The 22,414-nt window shown below is 35.3% G+C and overlaps 1 protein-coding gene across 1 annotated transcript in view; it reads right to left on the bottom strand.

Moving 5' to 3' along the window:
• Window positions 1-22,414, bottom strand: part of DNAH14 (dynein axonemal heavy chain 14) — a 244,663-nt gene that overhangs the window by 98,618 nt on the left and 123,631 nt on the right. The window contains 6 exon segments of the mRNA XM_087929036.1: window positions 1,594-1,722; window positions 3,678-3,853; window positions 5,097-5,161; window positions 6,580-6,730; window positions 21,244-21,396; window positions 22,043-22,159. Of these exon segments, the coding sequence (XP_087785162.1) occupies window positions 1,594-1,722; window positions 3,678-3,853; window positions 5,097-5,161; window positions 6,580-6,730; window positions 21,244-21,396; window positions 22,043-22,159 (791 nt within the window).

The raw sequence follows: 22,414 nt of genomic DNA, 5'->3' as shown, positions 1-22,414 counted from the left end.
AAGACTGTCTTGAACTGTGTGGAGAAATGAGACAGAACTGGAAAACAGAATTGATTATCTTGCGATGTGTGCCTGGCAAGGGAGGGATGCAGGGAAGAGGCATGCCAAGCTCTCTAGATCCTCAGCATGCAACTTCTGAAATCAGGGAAGGAGATCTGGCAGGCAGGAAGGCACCTGCAGGCTGCAACAGTCGGTGTGAGGGGTGTAGAGCCAATGCGCAACAAGCTCTGCAGTTTCATGGTAGCATAATTGCTGAAATCCAGGTGGTTCAGCACTTCATGCCGAGGGACAGGGCTGTGCCCACTTCTGAGAGAGGCTGGGGCTTGATGGGGGAGGTGAGAGGCTAGCCAAGCACTTTTCTGCCTGCTGACAATGGCTCCAGCACCCAGGGCTACACAGGAGGCAAATGTGGCGCCAAAGGCAAGTGATTGAAGAGAGGTTGGGAAGGAAAGGCCCAAATTGTTGTGCTTCACCGGCAGGCTGTGAAGACAGCAGCAGAATCGGACAATGGGGAAGAACAGGAACCAGTCCGGGAGTCTGGGAGGACTCGGATGAGGGTCCTGTGTCCAATACATAGATGGGGCCAGGACCATCTGGGAGTTATGTGCCGACTCCGGAGCCTTCAGAATTTGGCAGCAGCAAGGCAGAGGAACAAGGGGAGCCTGTTCCCAGTGCGTGTGTGCACAGAGCTGCCAGAAGGCAAGAGCAGCTAAGACAAAAGAGGCGACTCAGGATTAAGGCTTGGAGGTGATTGCCTCTCCTATAAGGTATATAGGAAGTCCAATGGCAGGAAAACCTTTGCAAGAAGCAACGTCGTTCACTCTGATTGGTTTGGACCCTGAAAGATCTGTGGTGAATTTGTTCTCTGTTTGGTTTTGTAAAGAGTAATTGGGACTTTAGTCTTTGGCAGAACTTCAAGTAAGATAAGGTGCATTCTTATCCGAAGTCTCTCGAAGAACTTTGGCAGGTGTCCCTGGGACTAATTATAACTGGTTAAGACTCATTCTCGGCTGTGAATGATGATAATTCATAGCCATTGAACTAAAATAAAAGAGGTTTTGATTTTATGTGTGTTTGTTGGTGTCTCAGGAAGCCTTGGTTAGAACACAAACAGCTTGGGACCCTAAGTGTGGAAAGAGGAGCATGGGATCTCTCAGTGGGTGGAAGGAGGCCTTTGGTGGCTGGAGGCAGTAGTCTTGTCCCTGCACTAGGCCTCCCATGGTCTTCCCCGCTCCTGAGGTACCCCATGCACTCTTAATGACCCACACATTTGATTAACAAATGCTTTGGGGAGAAGAGGGATGAGGCTTGTTCATTTAATGAGTTCCAATTAATGAATCCTCAGATTATTAATGTAATTGAAAGGCTCCATTACATTTGTAGATTGAGGATTACCTGTACTTTAAAAATGAATTTAAAAATCCTAATTTCTCTCCTAAACCTATGTGCCTAAGAATATAGACTGATTAACATGGGGAATGAATTTCAACTGATCCAGAATACTATATTTACATGACAAATTTTTTAATGAAAAGATCTTAATTTAACAAAAATCAAAAATAACAAAAGAAATGTTACCCATATTAAACATACTTTCCATTCAAGGTGTTTAGTGTCATAAAATCCTCCCAACTCCACAAACTGACGGATGAACTCTAATGGTGGCTTGGATCCATATATTTCTGCGACTGGCATGTTCAGATCATCAATGAACAGTAGTGCCTTGAAATAAGTACAATAAAAAACACAAATGATTATCATATCTAAAGTACATTAACAAAAATATTAGACACTTAATTTCTATCTGTGGTATTTACATTTTTACATATAATAAGTATGATCTATTATGCATATATATCAAGGGATTGGACTAGAAGACCTCCAAGGTCCCTTCCAACTCTGTTATTCTATTCTACAGTATATATTGTACTCAGTCACTGAATAGGTGCTGTTGAGGTATTCCCCATTAGGAGAATGATTGCACTCAGGGAAACATAGAGAGAGTGATGTTGAATAACACACAACCAGCATACAAATACAATGAATAGTAAAATGTAGGTTTTACTTCCAGTAAATGGGTAAACAAAGTCCAAAAAACAGTCCAAATCATACATGGTTAAAGCAGTTAGTATCAGTCCAGGGATAATCCAGAAATGAAGTTCAGTATCATAAACAAAGTTCCGTAAACGGAGTTTGCTAACAGTTGCAAGACTCACAGAAATCCAAGCAGAATCAGGCAAAATGGCAATACAGAAAATGCAAGAAGAACAAACCAGGTTTCTGGATCCATCTTATGGCCTTTGGAGGAACCTCAGCCGATCACAATTACAGCATTCTCTTTAAGATACAACAATCTTAAATTAACTATCCTGGTTTATATATTGCCAACCCAACTGTTAGGTGACTATCATTCCTAACATTCTCCCCTTTGGGTAGGACAATATATAAAACCTTGCAGTTTAAGTCCATATTCCTCACAGCAAGTCTTATGTTTTACAGTGCCCTGGGCTTTTGTAAAATGATCTGCAATGTTATTCTCTGACATGCAATACTCCAGTGTAATCATTTTACTTTCAACACATTGTCTCACATTTAGATATCTTAGATCAGTGTGTTTTGATCTTGTCTTAACAGCGAGATTGGAAGCCATCTGAATTGCTGATTGGTTGTCTTCATATACAATAGGTTCGTTTAATTCCCATATCAATCAATAGTTTATAACAAACTAAATCCATACATAATAGAGACAAACATGAGAAATTAGCCTCCATTGTTGATAAGCTTAGATGTTTTTGCTGAATAGACATGCCATCCAATTAACACTTTTCCTAATAACATTACAGTACCTGACGTTGATTTACGTATAGGTACGTCTGTAGCGAAACTTGCATCGGCATATGGAGTTAAACTTAATTCATCCTTAGGCTCCAAATATAATGCACAATGCATCGTTTAAGATATCTCAATACACGCTTTGCAGCTTGCCATGCCTTCAGTAGATTCAGCATTAAACCTGGCTAATTGGTTAACACTATGTGCTATGTCTGGCCTTGATCAATTACTAAAATAAGATAAGCTACCAATCAGTGATTGATAAATGTCTTTATCAAAAAACAGGATTTTGAACATTACTGTGGCTAAACTCCTGGCTTATCGGTGTTTTAGACGGATTATAAAGTTCCATTTTTAAATTATTCAGTAACTGTTTGAATCATCAAACTGAGTGAATGAGAACACTTATGATTAAAAGATCCTCTTCTTCCCATGGGCCATTCATACTCAATTTTTAATACAAAAGAAAAGAAAAAGGTTGCCTTTACTCCAGATTAATTGGGAGCTGGATCCCCAAAAATGCACTATTTTGTGTAATGAGCACTTAAAAATAGGATACTCTTTAAAATGGCTCAGGTTTCCTAAGATCATTAGATTTTGCAAGATATCACCTGAAATTTTCTGAGATTTGGCAACTTTCTGAAATGTACATTTTTACTTTGTATTTTACTTTGAATCTCTAAAGAATATAAGAATCTGAGATTCTTGAAATGTTTTAAAGTTAATATGCTCTGATTCTTGCATTAGACTAATTGTGGATCAAATCAATTTTCTTTGAAATAAAGACTGAATAAACTGCTTGTTATGTATGTGAGTTACAAATAAGCTTTCATTAACATTCTTACTTGTTGAGATTGTGGCGCACCTATGACATCTTTACTTTTCAGTATTAATTTCTGGGTGATCAAACTCTTCGTTTGAGCTGCAGTTGTACGGGCACCTAATTGTAATTTACAAATGAAAGGCCCTGAAGATGGTTCTTCTACTTCAGAATCCTCTCTTACTGAGCTGAGAGCTGAAACTTTAACAAATTGAATTGTTAGAATTTTAATAATTTTTAACCTTTTTAAAATATAAAATATTTTCTGTTCAAGGTATTTCAAGCTAGAAACACTTCTGGTATGTTCAAAAGTGACACAAATATGTCAGTGTTAGAATGAAGCATTTTGACTATGAAAGATTGTAAGTTTAAAATATTTTTCATATTCCTAATTATTTTATTATAATCATAACATTTTTTAAAAATAATAACGTAAAATTAGCTATAATATAATTTATAGCTGTTAATAAATAACAGCCTCAGAATCAAGTAGAAAAAAGGCATTCTAAGCCAGCAAACGTCACCTGCGTTACTATTGCATTTAAGGCAATTTAAGTGCTATTGATTTGATTTTTCGGGTTAAAATAGAAGTGTAGTACTTTTGCTGGTATCATACAACTAATAGAATTCCTTGTTAGAATACCTCTTGGATATTATTTTTTCTAAAACCACAGAAGTAAAACAGGTTGAACTCAATTCTTAATAATGTTTTATTAAGATTTACACAGACATATATGTATTCAGAGGAAACATATTGTTTCCTATGATTATTAAAATTTGTAATCTGAAATGGTAGAAAGATTCAAAGGGCCCAGTCATTTCTCAACAAAGCTATAAAATAGGGGACTCTGCACAAAGCAAAAGAATAGAATCAGTTAAAAATTTAATAGATAAACTTACTCTATGCCAGTCATGAATCTACTTCAAGATTCTCAACTTTGAGAATTGATTTAGGTGGCTGTATCCTAAGCTAATGTATCAATGCTTTAAAAGACTTGTAAGAAGGTTCAAAAGAATATGCCATAAATTGATTTTCCCTTCTATATTATTACTGCATTATGTTATTAGTCTTATTTACACCACTTAAAACTTTATGAAGTCAATGTATAAATCTTATAAATTAATTGGTATATTAGGCTGGCAGTGAAAGATACCAACATGCTCTCTATATGTACCAAAGAAACACAGATGTCTATAGAGAAATGAAATAAAGTCAAAGTAATAAAATTCTGAGCTATTTTATGGAACCATTTTTTATTTTCTTTTAAATTTGGCCAATCTTAATCTCTTTAGTGGGTTCTTTTTTCAGTAAGGATGTAATTTCAGTATTTAACATTAGCCATTGTTTGGACTTTAAAGAACTTATTTCTTTAAAATTTAATATATCATAATTTAAAATCTAACCCTAAGACATTTTCTTCTTTCTTTAAAATCAATGACATACGTAATTCTCTGGTTGAAGAATGTGTTATTTTCCAAGAGTTACGAAATTGATCTGTTTTCAGCAAACTGAAGTTCAAGCTAAACAGCAAAACATAAACACAAAATGAAGAAAACACAAATTAATAAACTTTGCCAGTTCTCACAAAAAAATCATCAAACAATAAATTAGTTGGAGTTATTACTTTCTAGCATTTTCCAGTATATTAAATCTGTACATATTATTACTTTACTATTGTTAATTTATTTATACAGATAAGTCATTAACATTAACAACTTTATTCAAAGAAAATACACTGAGTCACATCAGACAGGAATGATTATGATTTAGAAGTCCAGTGACTCCTACCCTGAGTTGAAAAGTCATAAATCAAAAAAGGAGGAAAAAAAACTGGAAACTGGAGATGTAGATAAAGGATTCAAAAGTTTCCCAGTCCTTTACCATAAGAAAAAAATGAAAAAACAACAACAATAGGACAGGGATGCTAGGCAGGTTGGTGCGCTTATGCACGCCCCCTACAGACCTCATCAGACTTAATTAAAAAATGACACTGGGAAGAAAAGAGATAGTCTCTCTTTTGTTTTACCATTAACATATTAGTCAGGTATTGCTGAAATATTTAGAATAGAATAGAAGTCTTTATTGGCCAATTGTGATTGGACACACAAGGAATTTGTCTTGATGCATATGCTTCCAGTGTACATGCAAGATACATTGGTCAAGAATCATAAGGTACAACACTTAATAATAGCCATAGGGTTATATAGTCATTGGGTATATAGTAAACAGAATATAGTCATAGGCTACAATAAGCAATCAAATCATATTAGGAAACAGTCAATAAAAATCATAAGGATACAAGCAACAAAATTACAGTCATATAGTCATAAGTGGGAGAAGATGGGTGAAAGGAAGGATGGGAAGATTAACAGTAATAGTAATGCAGACTTAGTAAATAGTTTGACAGTGTTGAAGGAATTATTTGTTTAGTAGAGTGATGGTATTCAGGAAAAAACTGATCTTGTGTCTATTTGTTCTGATGTGTAGTGCTCTATAGCGTCATTTTGAGGGTAGGAGTTGAAACAGTTTATGTCCAGGATGTGAGGGATCTGTAAATATTTTCACAGCCCTCTTTTTGACTCGTGCAGTATACAGGTCCTCGATGGAAGGCAGATTGGTAGCAATTGTTTTTTCTGCAGTCCTAATTATTCTCTGAAGTCTGTGTCTGTCTTGTTAGGTTACAGAACCAAACCAGACAGTTATAGAGTGCCGATGACAGACTTAATAATTCCTCTGTAGAACTGTATTAGCAGCTCCTGGGTAGTTTGAGCTTTCTGAATTGGCACAGAAAGAACATTCTTTGTTGTGATTTTTTGATGATATTTTTGATGTTAGGTGTCCATTTTAGGTCTTGAGATATGATAGAACCGAGAAATTTGTAATTGAAATTTGGACCAATATATTCAAGAATGAGCTTGAATTGTACTCTAAATTTCTTAGCAGTTACCTTGTTATTTTAGTTTCATTGTAGTAAAAGACCTCTCCTAATATTGTTTTCCTCCTTATATTTAATCCATCTTTTTGGAGTCTTCCAAGCATATTATCTATCATAGTAGTCTTTCCACTGCCAGGATCTCCTAAAAATTATAGAAGAGACTATCAGGTTTCTATAGTTATAATGAAGAAGGTGAAGAAATATAAAATTTGTAATTCCAATGAATAAAAACATTCAGCTGAATTTGTAATTAATTTAATTTGTAATTAAGAAAATAAATTTCTAACAAAAGAAATACCAAAATTATTTTAATTGAAAACTATTCTAATGAATTACTAGGGGTAAATTAATACTGTATGCACTATAATTTCATTATGTATTTTCAAGTGAGGAAAAGATAAAAATGTATGCACTACACTTTGTGCATTCACTGTGAAATATAAGCTGTGGTATATGAGCCATATTCCATCGATGATCTTGCATGAGATAGAAATTCAAGGTTGATATGCAGTTTGAGGGTCTTCCTGGACTTGAAGCTCCTGGTTGAAGAGAATATTCAGCTGGACCAGGAAAGATTATGTACCATCTGGTGTACCAGTTGAGCCCTTTACTAGATTGGGGGCCTTCATATAGTCACTGATGCCCCAGTAAGTAAGTAAGTAAGTAAGTAAGTAAGTAAGTTAGTAAGTTTACTTCATTGTCAATTGCACCTTGTACAACAAAATCAAACACCATCTTCAGCATACATCATGACCATGACCATGAAAATAAACACAAACACACATCCATCACCCTTCACACATTGAACCAAAAATCCCTGACACCACACCTACAGTGCACTATACAGCAGAATTCAAAGGAGCTACTGCCCTGGGATAGAAGCTGTTTTTCAGCCTATTTGTCCTTGTTTTTATTATTCTGTACTGACTGCCAGATGGTAATAGTTCAAAAAAAGGGTTCCCAGGATAAGATGGATCTTTGAGAATGTTTTGAACTTTCTTAAGGCAGCGGGAGCTATAAAGCTCTTCCAAAGAGGGGAGAGGGCAACCAATGATCTTCTGGGCAATGACATTAACCATCTGGAGTGCTTTCCTATCTGCCACTGTGCAATTGACAAACCATACAGAAGTGCAGTATGTTAAAATGCTCCCTATGCTGCAGCAGTAGAAGGTCACCAGCAGTTTTCTGAGAAGTCTCAGGTAGTATAATCTCTGCTGGGCCCTTTTGACCAGGGCTGCAATGTGGGCACCCCAGGTCAGGTCCTCTTTTAGGAAACTTAAAACTGGCCACTTGCTCCACTCGGTCGGCATTGATAAGCAAGGGCTGGATATCTGATATGTTCCTTCTATAATCCACTATAAGCTCCTTGGTCTTATTGGTGTTGAGGACCAAGTTATTGTCTCCACACCACGAAGCAACAGGTCCACCTCATCTCGGTAGGCAGACTCATCTCCCCCAGAGATAAGTCCCACCACTATGATAAGTCCCAACACTACTCACTGACTGTGAGTAATCAGCTCACAGCTTGACTACTGCGATACAGTCTATATTGAGCTGCCCTTGAAGACCCCCTGGAAACTTCAATTAGTCCAGCATGTAGAGGCAAAAGCAGTAATGGGCTTTCCTCATTATAATCATGTAGCACCTGTATTTCATGAATTTTACCAGTTTGCTTCTGGGTTCAACTCAATTTTGCTGGTTATAACTTATGAAGCCCTACTTGGTCTAGTTGTTTGAGGGACTATTTGTCTCCCATAGCATATGCCTGGACAATTTGAGCCTGTAGGATTGGCACATTCCAAGTTCCTTTGATTAAACAATGTCAGGACCCCAGAAATGCATGTTGCATGTAGCAGTGTCTGCCTTCTGCAATGAGATTCCCTGAAAATCTGAATGTACTCCACTCTGCTGTTGTTTAGAAGAGCCTTGAAGACCAGCCACTATTCACTAAGTGTTCGTTTCATTGTGTTTATTGCTTTTATTGTATTTTTTATTGTTGCAAATTACCCAGAGTCACAGAGAACCAGGTGGCATACTATTATTATTGTCATTATTATCTCTTTTACTCATTGAACATGAAACTCAAACTGAACATTTAAAAATGTATCACAAATACCCGTTGTTAGGAATGGAAATCACCTAATAGTTGGGTTGGAAAATATATAAACCAGGATAGATATTTTAATACTGTCTCTTTAAGGAAATGCTAAAATTGTAATTAGGTGTAGTTCCTCAAACGGCCATAAGATGGAGCCAGAAACCTGGGTTGTTTTGTTCTGTTGTTCTGGAGAGTGTTGCCGTTCCTATTGACCATTGATTGTTTGCTGGTCATAGTTCTTCTTGGGTTTGATGTAAGTCTGTTACTGAACTGTTTTTGATACTGGACTTTGTTACTGGATTATGCCTGGACTGAAAACTGACTGCTTTAACTGTGAATGACTTGGACTGCTTGTTTGGACTTTGCTTAAACATTTATTGGAAGTAAAAACCTACATTTTACTATACAGTGTATCTGTGTGCTAGTTGTGTATTATTCTTCAGCACTCTCACTACGTCTGCCTGTATGCGCTCATTCTTCTAACGGGGAATCACCTCAACACTGGTTATGGGCCCAGGCCATACCAGGCTCAGATAACTGAGAGTTGGTGTGAATGCACAGTACTGTATACAGACAGCTGTTTACTGTTTAATTGTGGGTTACTATCCTGGTAAAGATGGCACAAGACACTTCAACAAGTTTATCACTAACAACCCGGTTGGATGGAACAAACTATGTTTCCTGGTCTATGAAGTGCAGTCTACTTCTGTGTAGAGAAGGGTTATGGAACGTAGTTCAAGACCCACTGGATGTAAATGCTTGGGATCCAGAAAATGAGGATGATGTCAAGAAGCTTGCTGACTTTAAATGAACCAACAAACGAGCTCTTTGTATAATTGGACTAACACTGAGTGACCAGCAGCTACTCCATATTCGTGGAGAAGAGTCTGCTGCTAGGTGTTGAGAGAATTTGAAGAGGATTTATGTTCGTGACAGTGTAGATGCACACATACATCTTACACGTAAACTGTTTAGAGCACGTCTTTTGAAAGGTGAAGATATGTTAGCTCATTTGAACTTCATGAAAAGAACTTTTCAAGAGCTACATGAAAAGGAACTGATATTTTCAGAGCTGCATCAAGTTTACATCATTCTTTCCTCATTGGATGAAAGTTATGATGATTACGTATCTTCACTGGAAGTCCTGACCAAAGATAAATTGACATTGACTGACATAACTGGAAGGTTGTTAGAAGAAGAAAGAAGACAACTGGATAGGAACCAACTGAGGAAGGAACAACCACAAGAAGAGGATTTGTGTTCAACTGCCTATACTGTTAGGAAATGTTTTTCTTATGGGGCTTGGGGACATATAGCTAGATTCTGTAAGAAAGGAAAACAACAGAATACTGGTAATCAACAGAAGGCCAGGAAGAATGTTAGTTTAGCTATGTCTAGCAATTCAGCTGTAAACCATGATTTGTGGGTTGTTGATAGTGGAGCATCGCAGTGCATTACTAGAAATAGAGAGAGGTTTGTAAAGATATCCACGAGTAAGCAACATGTATCATTGGCAAATGGATGGAAGATGAAAGCATCCGGTGAAGGTACTGCATATTGTTCTTGTGTAAATGAGCATTTAACTATCTTATATGTACCTAAACTGAAATTTAATTTGTTATCAGTAAGGGCTTTAGTTAATATTGGTTATGTAGTAACCTTTAGGGAAGATAACTGTATAATAGAAAAAGAGGGTAAAAGTGTTACTGCTACTTTAGAGAATGATTCATATGTGATACATGATGACCAGTTGAAGATGGCTAACTTGGTTTGTAACAATGTTAAGCCACATGATGAATGTATACATTTACTGCATAGACGTCTGGGGCACATTAATTTCAAAATGCTCAAACAAACCGTTGAATTGTCAGAGGAGTAAAATTGAAACCCTGTAGCAAGTATTTAAACTGCAATGCTTGTAGCCAAGAGAAAAACAAGGTTATTCCAGCAAACAGATTTAATGGGTTTAAGACCTATGAACTTTTAGAGGTTGTGTTTGCTGGCATAATTGGTCCTAAGAAAGCTAGTTTGGGAGGTGCCTGCTATATTTTGAGTATAATGGACCATTACTCACTGTATGGTTTCTGCTATCTCATGAAAAACAAAACAGAAACATTCCAACATTTCTTTAATTGGCTAAGATTTGCTGAGAGAAAAATGAGGAGTAAAGTAATTACTTTAGTTACTGATAATGGGACTGAATTTACTAACAAGAGATTCCAAACAATGCTGAAATTGGCTGGTGTCGAGCATAAATGTTCTGCACCTTACAGACCACAACATAACTCGTTTGTAGAATGAAGAGGGCAAACGTTATAAGTCATGGCTCGCACTATGTTATCTGATTCAGGTTTGCCTGAAACACTGTGGGGTGATGTGTAGCAACCTGTGTAGCAACCATGTGTTAAACAATGTGATTAACACAACAACTGAAGAATTGCCATTCACTCGTTGGCATGGCAGAAAACCAAATTTAAGTTACCTACACACATTTGGAGCTCCATCATTGGTGCATATTACCTCACAAGTAAGAATGAAAGGGCAACATAGGTCTAAGAAATTATTTTTCGTAGGTTATGAGGCCAACCAAAGATCATTTTGATTCTGGGATCAAGGCACAGTTCATGTTTACTGTAGCCCTAGTGCTAAATTTCTTGAGCACGTTGGGTGGGATAAACTGGAACAGGAATCCAGCAATTATATTATTATTATTATTATTATTTTAAATTTTTTATTGTTTTTTAACATACAAAACACAACGACAAAACATAAAAGTATCAGCTCCCCCATATTTTTGTACACACAGTAAGTCGGTTGGTCCATCAGTTTTGTGCATTCACCTCATAGTCACAATTACAATTACCTTATATAATACTCTTATCAATACAAATTTATAAATCATAGTATCACTATTAAAAAAAAGAAAAAAAATTTGACTAAACTTTTATTCGATCATGCCTTTGTGAGATAACTATATTTTAAATATTTTATTCTAAAACAAATCTTATAATCATACCAATTCTATCCCAAATAAGAAAAAGAAAGAAACAGAAAAACTATTATATAAATATAGTATCAAACAACAATAAAAAGAAAAGGAAAATAAATTCAATATTATTCCTTATTATCTAACTTTTATATTTTAATATTTCATCATTCAACCATTGATAGAAAAGATCCCAAACTAAATAAAATTGTTTATCTTCTTGCTCTCTAATTTCAAAAGTCAATCTACTCATCTCAGCACATTCCAAAATTTTCTTTACAACTTCTTCTTGCAATGGAATTTTCTCATTTTTCCAATTTTTTGCAAATACAATCCTAGCAGCAGTCAATACGTTTACAATCAAATATTTCAGCTCTTTACTATAAGTATCTGGTAGGATTCCCAATAGAAAAAACTCCGGTTTCAAGTCTATATGCTTCTTCGTCATTTTTTCCAGCCACATGTGGATTTTAGTCCAATATTTTCTAGCATCCTCACAAGTCCACCACATATGGTAGTATGAACCAGGTTTCTGATGACACTTCCAGCATTTTTCGGATTTGTTCTTGAACATTCTTGCTATCCTTGTCGGGGGGAAATGCCACCTGTAAAACATCTTATAAAACATCTTATACTGGGCGGCTCCAGAAGGAAAGAGTTTGAGAAAGAGTTTGTCGGTTGGGTGAGAATCTTTTTTTTATTTAATTTTTTGAGCTTTGAAAGTTTACTCTGACTATTTGAAGAAATCTGTGTGATTTTTTTTTTTTTTGACAAAACTGACTAAGCGGCGTTTCTTTTAGGGAAACGTCAAAGAGAGAATCCATTTTTTTTTTCTTTTCTTTGCTTCCGGACTTTATTGTTATTTATTGGATAACTGGACTGTTTTTTTTTTTTTTATACTTATATGTTTTATTCTTCTTCTGGATTTTTCATTTTTAGGCTAGAGGCTCCTTTTGATTTTGTTTTTGCTTTTGTGTATTCCACGTCGGCTTTCCCTTGTTTATTATGCTCTTCAGAGAGGAGGGGGGAAAGTGAGAACTAAGATACTTCGTAACACTGCCATCTAGAGGCTTGGAAATATTTTACTTGAATTGGAAAAAAACAGACTCTTCTTCTCAAGGACATCCTTTGATAAGATAGAGGAAAGCACTCTGTGGAATATTATTACAGGTGTCTTTCTGGATATTTATGGCTTAGCTTTGAAGCTTGTGGGAAAGAGAAGGGAGTTATAATTAGAGCCTTGGATAATTAAATAGAGTGCAGTGTATTGTTGCATATTCTTTTTTTCTAATTCTTTTTTTGAGTTCCGCCACCCCCTCCACTAACATCAAGGTCTTTACTTTTAAGCCTGATTTATTTGCAAAGGGAAGCCTCTGAATTTTTCTTTTATTTTTATTTTATCTTGATTTAACTTGCTTTATTTTTTCTCCTGTCCATTTGGATCCTGTTTTTTCTTTTTTCCTTTTTTTTAATGTACATCAGTGGACTATTTCTTTTTCCTTTTTTCAATTGAGGTTTCTTTTTTTTCTGGCTGGACTAAGGTGTGGAATTTGAATAAACTTATTTTTCTTGGTTTTTGCTTTGTTTTTTTTCTCCTTTTCTTTTTTCCTTCTCCTTTTTTGGCTTTGTCTTGTTTATTATTATTATTGGGTTTTTATTCTTACTTTTACTCTTTTTTATGGATTATTTTTTTTTAACTGGATTAAGGTCAGGAAGAATTTGAAGAATTTTTTCTTTTTTTCTCTCTCACTATTGGCTTTTTTATTGTTGGCCTTTTTATCTTGGATTATAACTTCATATTTTTTTGTGGATTAAAATTTGAAAGAACTTGAAGAGTTGGAACCACTTAAAATGAGTAAGAAACTTATATCTTCGGGTGCCTCTATGTCTGCTTCTGCCTCCCCACCATCTGGACAGCGCTCAATTCAGACATTGTTAAAGCAAGATAAAGAAAAAGAACAAGAAAGAGTATCCTTTCAGATGATTATGCAAGGAATTCAAGATCTTAAGGTAAAAATGGATACTATTGAACAAAGAACAGGTAGGATGGAGGAAAAAGTGGAAAGTATCCAACAGATGATGGTAAAATATGAGGAGAGACTTCAAAATGTTGAAGAGGGGGGCAAACGAAGAGAGGAGAAGATTGGAAATATTGACAATAGATTAACAGTGATTGAACAAGAAAAAAGTGAGATGTTGAAGTGGGAGTTGGATAGATCAGAATTTTATCTCAGATTTCAAAACATAGAAGAAGAAAAAGGACAAGATTTGGCTGCGATAATGGTAGGAATCTTGGCGGAGGCGCTCGAGATAACAGAAGAGAAGATGATGGATGGAATAGATGAGATATATCGAGTCTTTACAAGATATGCGATGAGAAATAACCTACCAAGAGAAGTTCATATTAGATTTGTTAAAAAATCTATGAAGACACAAGTATTGCAAGTAGCAAGAGAGAGGCCACTGAAATACAAAGATAAAGAAATTTTGGTTTTAAAACAAATACCTAGAAGAGTGAGAGAGATGAGAAGAGAATATCGATTCCTGACTAAAAGGTTATTGGAAAAAGAGGTGTCTTACAGATGGTTGATCCCAGAAGGATTGATGTTTACGTGGCAGGAACAGAGACATAGAATTGATTCAATCGAGAAAGCAGAACTGTTTTGTGCAGAGGTTCTTGGAGGGAGAGAAGGAGGGGCAGGAAAGGAGGTCCCATCAATTGAATCCCAAGAGGAACAAATGGAAATCAGAAAAGAAGAAGGTGCAGTAGGTGGACAAGTGGATATTAAAGATCAACGTGAGGCAAGACCCACGAGAGTGGTTAAATCTAAATATAAAACATAATTATGGAAGAGAAAAAATTGATTACAATGAATATAAATGGACTGAATTCAGCTGTTAAGAGAAGGAAGACTTTCCATAAATTAATGAAATTAAAGTTTGACATAATTTGTTTACAAGAAGTTCATATTAAAAAGCAACATGAACAATTGTTATTACAACCAAAATTAGGGAAATTGTTTACCTCTTTGACACAATCCAAGAAAAGAGGGGTGGTTCTATATATTAAAGAGGCCATACCAGCAAAAATGATTTATACAGATGATGATGGGAGAATATTAATGGTAGAAATAATGGACAATAATAGAAAGATACTTTTGATTGCAATTTATGCCCCGAATGATAAACAGGAAGAATTCTATAGAAAATTACATACTAAGATTGCTGAACTTGACTATGCTAATACAATTATGATGGGAGACTTTAACGGAATTGTGGATAATAAACTTGATTATATTGCAACAGCAGTAAAGCATAACAGAAAAACTCTTCCTAAATCTTTTTTTAAAATGATAGATGAATTAACTTTAAAAGACATATGGAGAGAAAGAAATAATAAATCTAAGCAATTTACGTTTTATTCAAATAGGCATTTATCATGGTCCAGACTGGATATGATTTGGATTTCAACAGATTTAATGTCTAGTATTCAAGAAGTTAATATTGAAACAAGCACTTGGGCTGACCATAACCCATTGACAATTAAATGGAAGGGACAAAGGAAAAGATCGAGATGGACATTAAATAATACTATCTTAAAGGATAAGGAATTCATACAATGGATGGAGAAAGAATTGGCCTTTTTCTTTAAAGAGAATAGAAAAGAAGACACCTCAACACAGAATGTTTGGGATACAATGAAGGCCTATGTCAGAGGCTTGATAATAGACTATACAAGAAAAAAGAATATTAGGAAAAGGCAAACTCTTAAAGCCTTGGATGACGAATATAAGAGACTTGAAAAAGAACTACAGAAAACGCCACACAGAAAAGATGTCAAACTGAAACTGGATATAACTAAACATAAAATGGACTTAATAGATAAAGAAGAACTGGCACAGAAAATTAGGAATGCTAAACAGAATTATTTTGAGGATGCAAATAAGCCAGGTAGATGGCTAGCATATAAATTGAGAAAGGAGAAAGAGTCGAGGAAAATACCAGCAATTATATTATTATTGACACCCAAATAGTCCCTAAAGATGAAATAAGTAAACCACAAATAGCCATTAAAGAGGAAGCACAGGAGGAAGTAGGAGAACAGGCACAGGAGGAGGTAGGAGAACAGGAGCAGGTGGCACAGCTGAGTCCACCAGTAAGCCCTGTAATACCAAGACGTTCAACCCGTGTAACACGACCGCCTGATAGATATCAGGCTAGTGTTGTATGCCAAGTGAATACAGTTCCAAGTAACTATAGTGAACTAAAACTGTATCCTGCTAAGGATCAGGCTGCTTGGCAGGAAGCAATGGATAAGGAACTGAAATCCTTACAAAAACTGGAGGTATATGAAAATGTCAGAATACCACCAGGTAAACATGCCATTGGGTGTAAATGGATTTATAAGCTTAAGACTAGTGTAGATGGGACTGTTACTCATAAAGCCAGGTTAGTAGCACAAGGGTTCAATCAGACAGCAAATGACTATGATGAGGTGTTTTCACCTAGTGTGAAGGCTACTACATTAAGAGCAGCATTAGTGTGGGCAGCTAAGGAGAAATACATTGTAAATCATTTGGATGTAGAGACGGCATATCTGCATGCACCGTTGCAACACACTATATATTTTAAAAAACCATTAGGTATCAAAAATGATAATACAACTGATTGCCTGAGATTGAAAAAGAGTCTTTATGGCTTGAAGCAATCAGGATATGAGTGGAACCAATGTATAGTTAAGGAATTAACTAAGATAGGTTTTGTAGCTGGCATGGCCGATCCATGTTTGTTCAAAAGAGAAAGTAATGGTATAAATTAATTGTTGCTATTGTTTACTGATGACATAGCATTAATCACCAAACTGAACAAGAAGCTACTAAAATGATTTCACTGTTAGAGAAGAAATTTAAGATAAAATAATTAGGAGAAATCAAACAATATCTTGGTTTAAAGATAGATAGAACTAGGGGAGGATACAAAATCTCACAGGCAGATAAAATTAACCAATTACTAAAAAGTTTTAAAATGGAACTTTGTAAACCAGCTAAAACACTGATGAGCCAAGAGTTTAGCCATAGTGATGTTCAAAGTCCTGTTTTTGATAAGAACATTTATCAGTCCTTGATTGGTAGTTTATCTTATCTCAGTAAATGGTCAAGGCCAGATATAGTATACAATGTTAACCAATTAGCGAGATTTAACGCTGAGCCAACTGAAAAGCACTGGCAAGCTGCTAAGCGTGTGTTAAGATATCTGAAACAAACAATGCATTATGCATTGTATTTGGAGCCTAAGGATGAACTGATTTTAACTGCATATGCTGATGCAAATTTTTCTACAGACATAAATACATGTAAATCTACATTGGGTACTGTAGTATGATTGGGAAAGGTGTTGATTGGATGGAGGTCTATTCGACAGAAACATCTAAGTTTGTCAACAATGGAGGCTGAATTCTCATGTTTATCTTTATTATGTACAGATTTAATTTGTTATAAGCAACTATTAATTGATATGGGAATTGATGTAACAGATTCTATTGTTGTTTATGAAAACAACCAATCAGCAATACAAATGGCTTCAAATATTGCTGTTAAGACAAGATCAAAACACACAGATTTAAGATATTTAAATGTGAGACAATGTGTGCAAAGTAAGATGATTAAGCTGGAATACTGTATGTCAGAAAACAACATCGCAGATCATTTAACAAAAGCCCAAGGCTCTGTAAAGCATAAGGCTTGCTGTGAGGATTATGGACTTAGAATGTAAGGTTGTATATATTGTCCTACCCAAAGGGGAGAATGTTAGGAATGTAAGTCACCTAATAGTTGGGTTGGAAAATATATAAACCAGGATAGATATTTTAATACTGTCTCTTTAAGGGAATGCTAAAATTGGAATTGGGTGTGGTTTCTCAAACGGCCATAAGATGGAGCCAGAAACCTGGGTTGTTCTGTTCTGTTGTTCTGGAGAGTGTTGCCGTTCCTATTGACCATTGATTGTTTGCTGGTCATAGTTCTTCTTGGGTTTGATGTAAGTCTGTTACTGAACTGTTTTTGATACTGGACTTTGTTACTGGATTATGCCTGGACTGAAAACTGACTGCTTTAACTGTGAATGACTTGGACTGCTTGTTTGGACTTTGCTTAAACGTTTATTGGAAGTAAAAACCTACATTTTACTATACAGTGTATCTGTGTGCTACTTGTGTGTTATTCTTCACCACTCTCACTACGCCTCCCTATATGCACTCATTCTCCTAACAGGGAATTACCTCAACACCAGTGACTGGTGCTAATGGTTGATACGGTTAAAAAAAAAGGATACCCAGATATTTGTAATAATCATCTTCATCCAGACTCTTTATGTTATTTCCATGGGGCATTTTGATTCCTTCAATTTTCACTATTTTTCTTTGTTTGTAGTGAGTGTAGCACATTGTCCAATCCAAACTCCATTGCAGTAGTGAAATGCTACCAGAGCTGCCCAGTTCGGCTGAACCAGTAGTAAAAAAAGCTTCGACAATCAGCTGAGAGGGGAGAGAAAAGCACAGGATCGGCCCTCCTACCTGCCCTGTGCTTTTCTGTTCTTTATCCTCTCAGCTGATTGATGCAGCAGAGCCTCAGTTGGTGTTTGGAAAGCTGAGTGCACAGTGCACGATCACCAAACCAATAGAGAAACTGGTAGAATTCCACCACTGCTCCATTGCAATATCTTGTCTATATATATGAACAATGTTGAGCAGCGATTATATTTCATATGGTGTTTTTCCATGCAGCTTTAGTTCGTCCATGTAAAGGAGGTGGGCTAGTTTGGCCGATGTTTTTGATGTTTGATAGCCATTGCCTGAGTTATTCGGTATTGTTGACAGAGGAAACAGTGCAATGACAAATAGTAGTGGTGATAGTGAATCTCCTTGAAATATTCCTCTCTTGATATTAACTTCTCCTAGTCTCTCATCATTGATCTGCAATTGTGTCTTCCATTCAGATACAATGCATCATATTCCTTAGGAAGCAGCATACATAATCTTAATTTATTTAATTTAATTCATATACTTTATCATTTATTCTTCTTATATATAAAGTTCTTACACCTATCACCTGCCATGTTTGCCCCTAGATAGGTCTATAGAAGTTAATTTCCACCATTCATTAGACTTTGGTCAATCAAGTTTTTTTTAAATAATATTTGTTAATAAAATAGAAAAGATATAAGATTGCCAATATTTCCACCTGTGCCTTATGTAGCATTCCCTGATAACAATAAGGAGACAAATGATACTTCTGGCAAATTTTGATCAGTATGCCATGCAGACAATCACAATTTTAGTTCGAACATCCTCATATTATTCTATAAAGTTTCTTTAATTTAGAAACTATCTTAACCAAGTAACAGAGTAACAAAGTTGGAAGAAATCTTGGAAGTCTTCTAGTCCCATCCTCAAACCAATTTATTGTTACACTCATCCTATCATCTCTGAGGATTATGCAGGATACATTGAAGAAATGTCTAGAAAAAGCAAAATGGCATAATCTTCCAATCATCTAAATATGATGAGGGATCAGTACAAATGATCTTTTTTTTAAAAAAAGTGAAAACCCAATGTAAGATATAACTAAGCTTAATGCTGGGAATCATGTACCCAGTGTAAGGACTTTCTGGCATATTATTAAATAGTAGAATGTTTAATCTGATGGAGATTAGATAGTATTATTTCTCATCTAGTTTGGGAAGAACAATACATGGCAGTATTTAAAAGCAGGTCATGCTAGAACTTTAGATATCAACAGAGAATGTTTAACCCTTGTCACCTCCATTGAAAAAAAAACAAACCTAAAGAGGAAGTTGAAAAAGGGAGAAACAAGTAGTGTTCTGATACTTCCTGAAATATTTAAAGTATACACAGCCATTTTGCCCCAAAGATTGAGTAATGTAGATAATGGAAGACTAGGGACATGCTATTATAGGCCCCAAAGTAAGCAAATTGATCCAGCAACTTGGATTATTAGTTTGCTCATTATGGCAAGTAAACTTTATGCAAAGTACCCTTTAATTAAATAAAGTTATTACAATATCTTGTAGATGACCCTCACTCTGTCAAGGACCTAGGAGTACTTATCTCAAATGTTCTAAGACCAGAGCTCACTGTAACAGCATTGCCAAGAAGGCTTTAAGAGTTGTTAACCTTATTTTGCGAAGCTTCTTCTCCAGCAACACTGAATTGTTAACTAGGGCATACAAAGCCTTTGCCAGACCAATTGTCAAATACAGCTCATTCACCTGGAACCCACACTGTACATTGGACATTAACACAATTGAGCGGGTTCACTTTAGAGGTATTTCTCAAGAAAAGCACTCCACTCCTCCACTCACAATAGAATTCCCTATGCCTCTAGGCTCAAAATTTTGGGCCTGGACAATCTAGAACTGTGCCACCTGCAGTGCGATCTAAGCATAATACACAAAATTGTCTGTAAAACGTCTTACTTGTCAACAACTTCTTCAGCCTCAATCACAATAATACACAGGCAAACAACCGATACAAACTCAAGGTAAACCGCTCCAAACTCAATTGCAGAAAATTCGACTTCAGCAACAGAGTGGTCAATGCCTGGAACTCCCTACCTGACTCCATTGTTACAGCCTCAGCCCTTCACAGCTTCAACCTCAAACTGTCTACTCTGCACCTCACCCCATTCCTAAGAGGTTTGTAAGGAGGAATGCATAAGTGCAACAGCGTGCCTACCATCCCTGTCTTACTGTCCCCCTTTATCTGTATTTACTCCCTTTGTTCTTGTTTATGTTCATACTTATACTTGTTATGTTGTACATGCTTGACAAACAAATAAATATTAAAACTAATAATAATAAAGTGTTTTAATATAATGAAATTATATTTTAAATAATTAAACTGTTCTAAATTAAAGCTAAAAATTAAAATTATTATTATCAGTCAGATTTCAACCAAGGCTAGTTATTGGTTCATCTTGTGTTGATTTTTCCATAATACATTGTATACTTACATTTTAAAACAAGAATTCTATCTTCCTAAATCATCTGATAACCTGATAACTATGTTCTGCATGAGAATTATATAACAATTCTCTTGACACTATCAATTGGTCCAAGAAGAGTAATTCAAGCCCCTGTCACTTACTGGGAGAAGGAAAGTTTCCCAAGAAATCTAAAAGGTATAAGAATAGTTTGTAAATAAAAGGAATTTAAAGTGACTGGATTAAATGCCTCATAACTATGTTATAAGCTAGAAGTGGGGTTGTGTTTTTTTGCAATCTTAACTTTCCACGTGTTGAAAATAACAATTACATTCCAACTATTCTCAGATAATGCAAAATTCTATGTTTTACAGTTCTTAGATTTATTTTAAAAGTTCAGTAAACCAGTATGGGCATTTTAACTTACTTGCACAAGAGTTTTATAGTTATCTTTATGACTGGGCTTTCAAATAATAGAATGAAAATATTATACAAGAGTAATCCAACAATTAATTGCAAGTATTTGCAGAAGACAGTCTATTTTGTTTTTCAATGTTTAAATATGAACTTACCTATAATCAGTACTGGATGTTTTGACAATAAAAGAAGACTTGCTAGGAAGCTGTGGCGAATAGTATCAATATTGGGAATAAATGCAGAGGCCTCTATTTTCTTTTCTTGATTTTCTAACATGTTATTATCAGAATCGGAAATATCTGATGTCTCTGAAGTTTAAAAGATTACAATAATTATTTTAAAATATATTTAAAAAGTAAAATATTGTAAATCATGGCCAGATGAAAAAAATAGATAGATGAGGGGTTCCAAAGATCAATTAGGCTATGACATTCAAGATTACCAGAAAAAAAATGTATTTTAATATTGCCTTTTAACCTTCAAGTCACTGAATAGGCAGGAAAAAGGATGGGCAGAGATGATTGAAAATACAGATAAATAGAAGCGGATGGAGAAATTATATAAATCCTGGTAAAATTTACTAGTTAGGTAATACCGAGCTTTGTGAGGAACTTATGTTTGTTGAAGTGATAATGGTTGTCTATGAACAAAAAAGACATGCATCATTGGTTCTTTTTAGAAGTAATGACAATGACATTTTCAGCTCTTAGTGGTTCAAAATGTACTTGTATGTCTAGGTATCTATTCTCAACCATACAGTATTATGCTTTAATTTCTAGAGTTAGGCTTCAGCATCTAGGATTGAATTTATCTCTGAATAAATTAACATTGTTCTCCTCCCAAACACTGAATGCATCTTTCAGAAATATGTGTTTCTAAACCCTAAACTTATTAAATGTTTTCCAGGACTTTCAAAATAATTTAATAACATGAAGCAACTACAACTATACTCACCTTTCTGGATAAGAAATTGAGTGCTGGGAACTAAATGTCCCCATGGTTCAAATTCTCCTGTTTGTAAATCCACAAAATAATCAAAAACAGTTTTATCTCCAGGTGGCATCTGGATATCTGAAAGTTCAAAAAGTGAGCCATGTTTTATTACATAAATAATGTAAAATTAATGGGTGAATAGGGCATATTTTCTATAAAGATAGATAGATAGTTAGATAGATAGAATTCTTTATTGGCTAAGGGTGATTGGACTCACAAGGAATTTGTCTTGGTTGATATGCTCTCAGTATACATAAAAAGAAAAGATACATTTGTCAAGAGTCAAGAATCATAAGGTACAACACTTAATAATAGTCATAGGATACAATAAGC

The sequence above is a fragment of the Pseudonaja textilis genome, chromosome 1 (assembly GCF_049901715.1).
Source record: "Pseudonaja textilis isolate UNSWEBS1 chromosome 1, rPseTex1.2, whole genome shotgun sequence".
NCBI classification, from domain to species: domain Eukaryota; kingdom Metazoa; phylum Chordata; class Lepidosauria; order Squamata; family Elapidae; genus Pseudonaja; species Pseudonaja textilis.
Note: the sequence above shows the minus strand (reverse complement) of the source record. Positions and strands in the feature narration are given on the sequence as shown.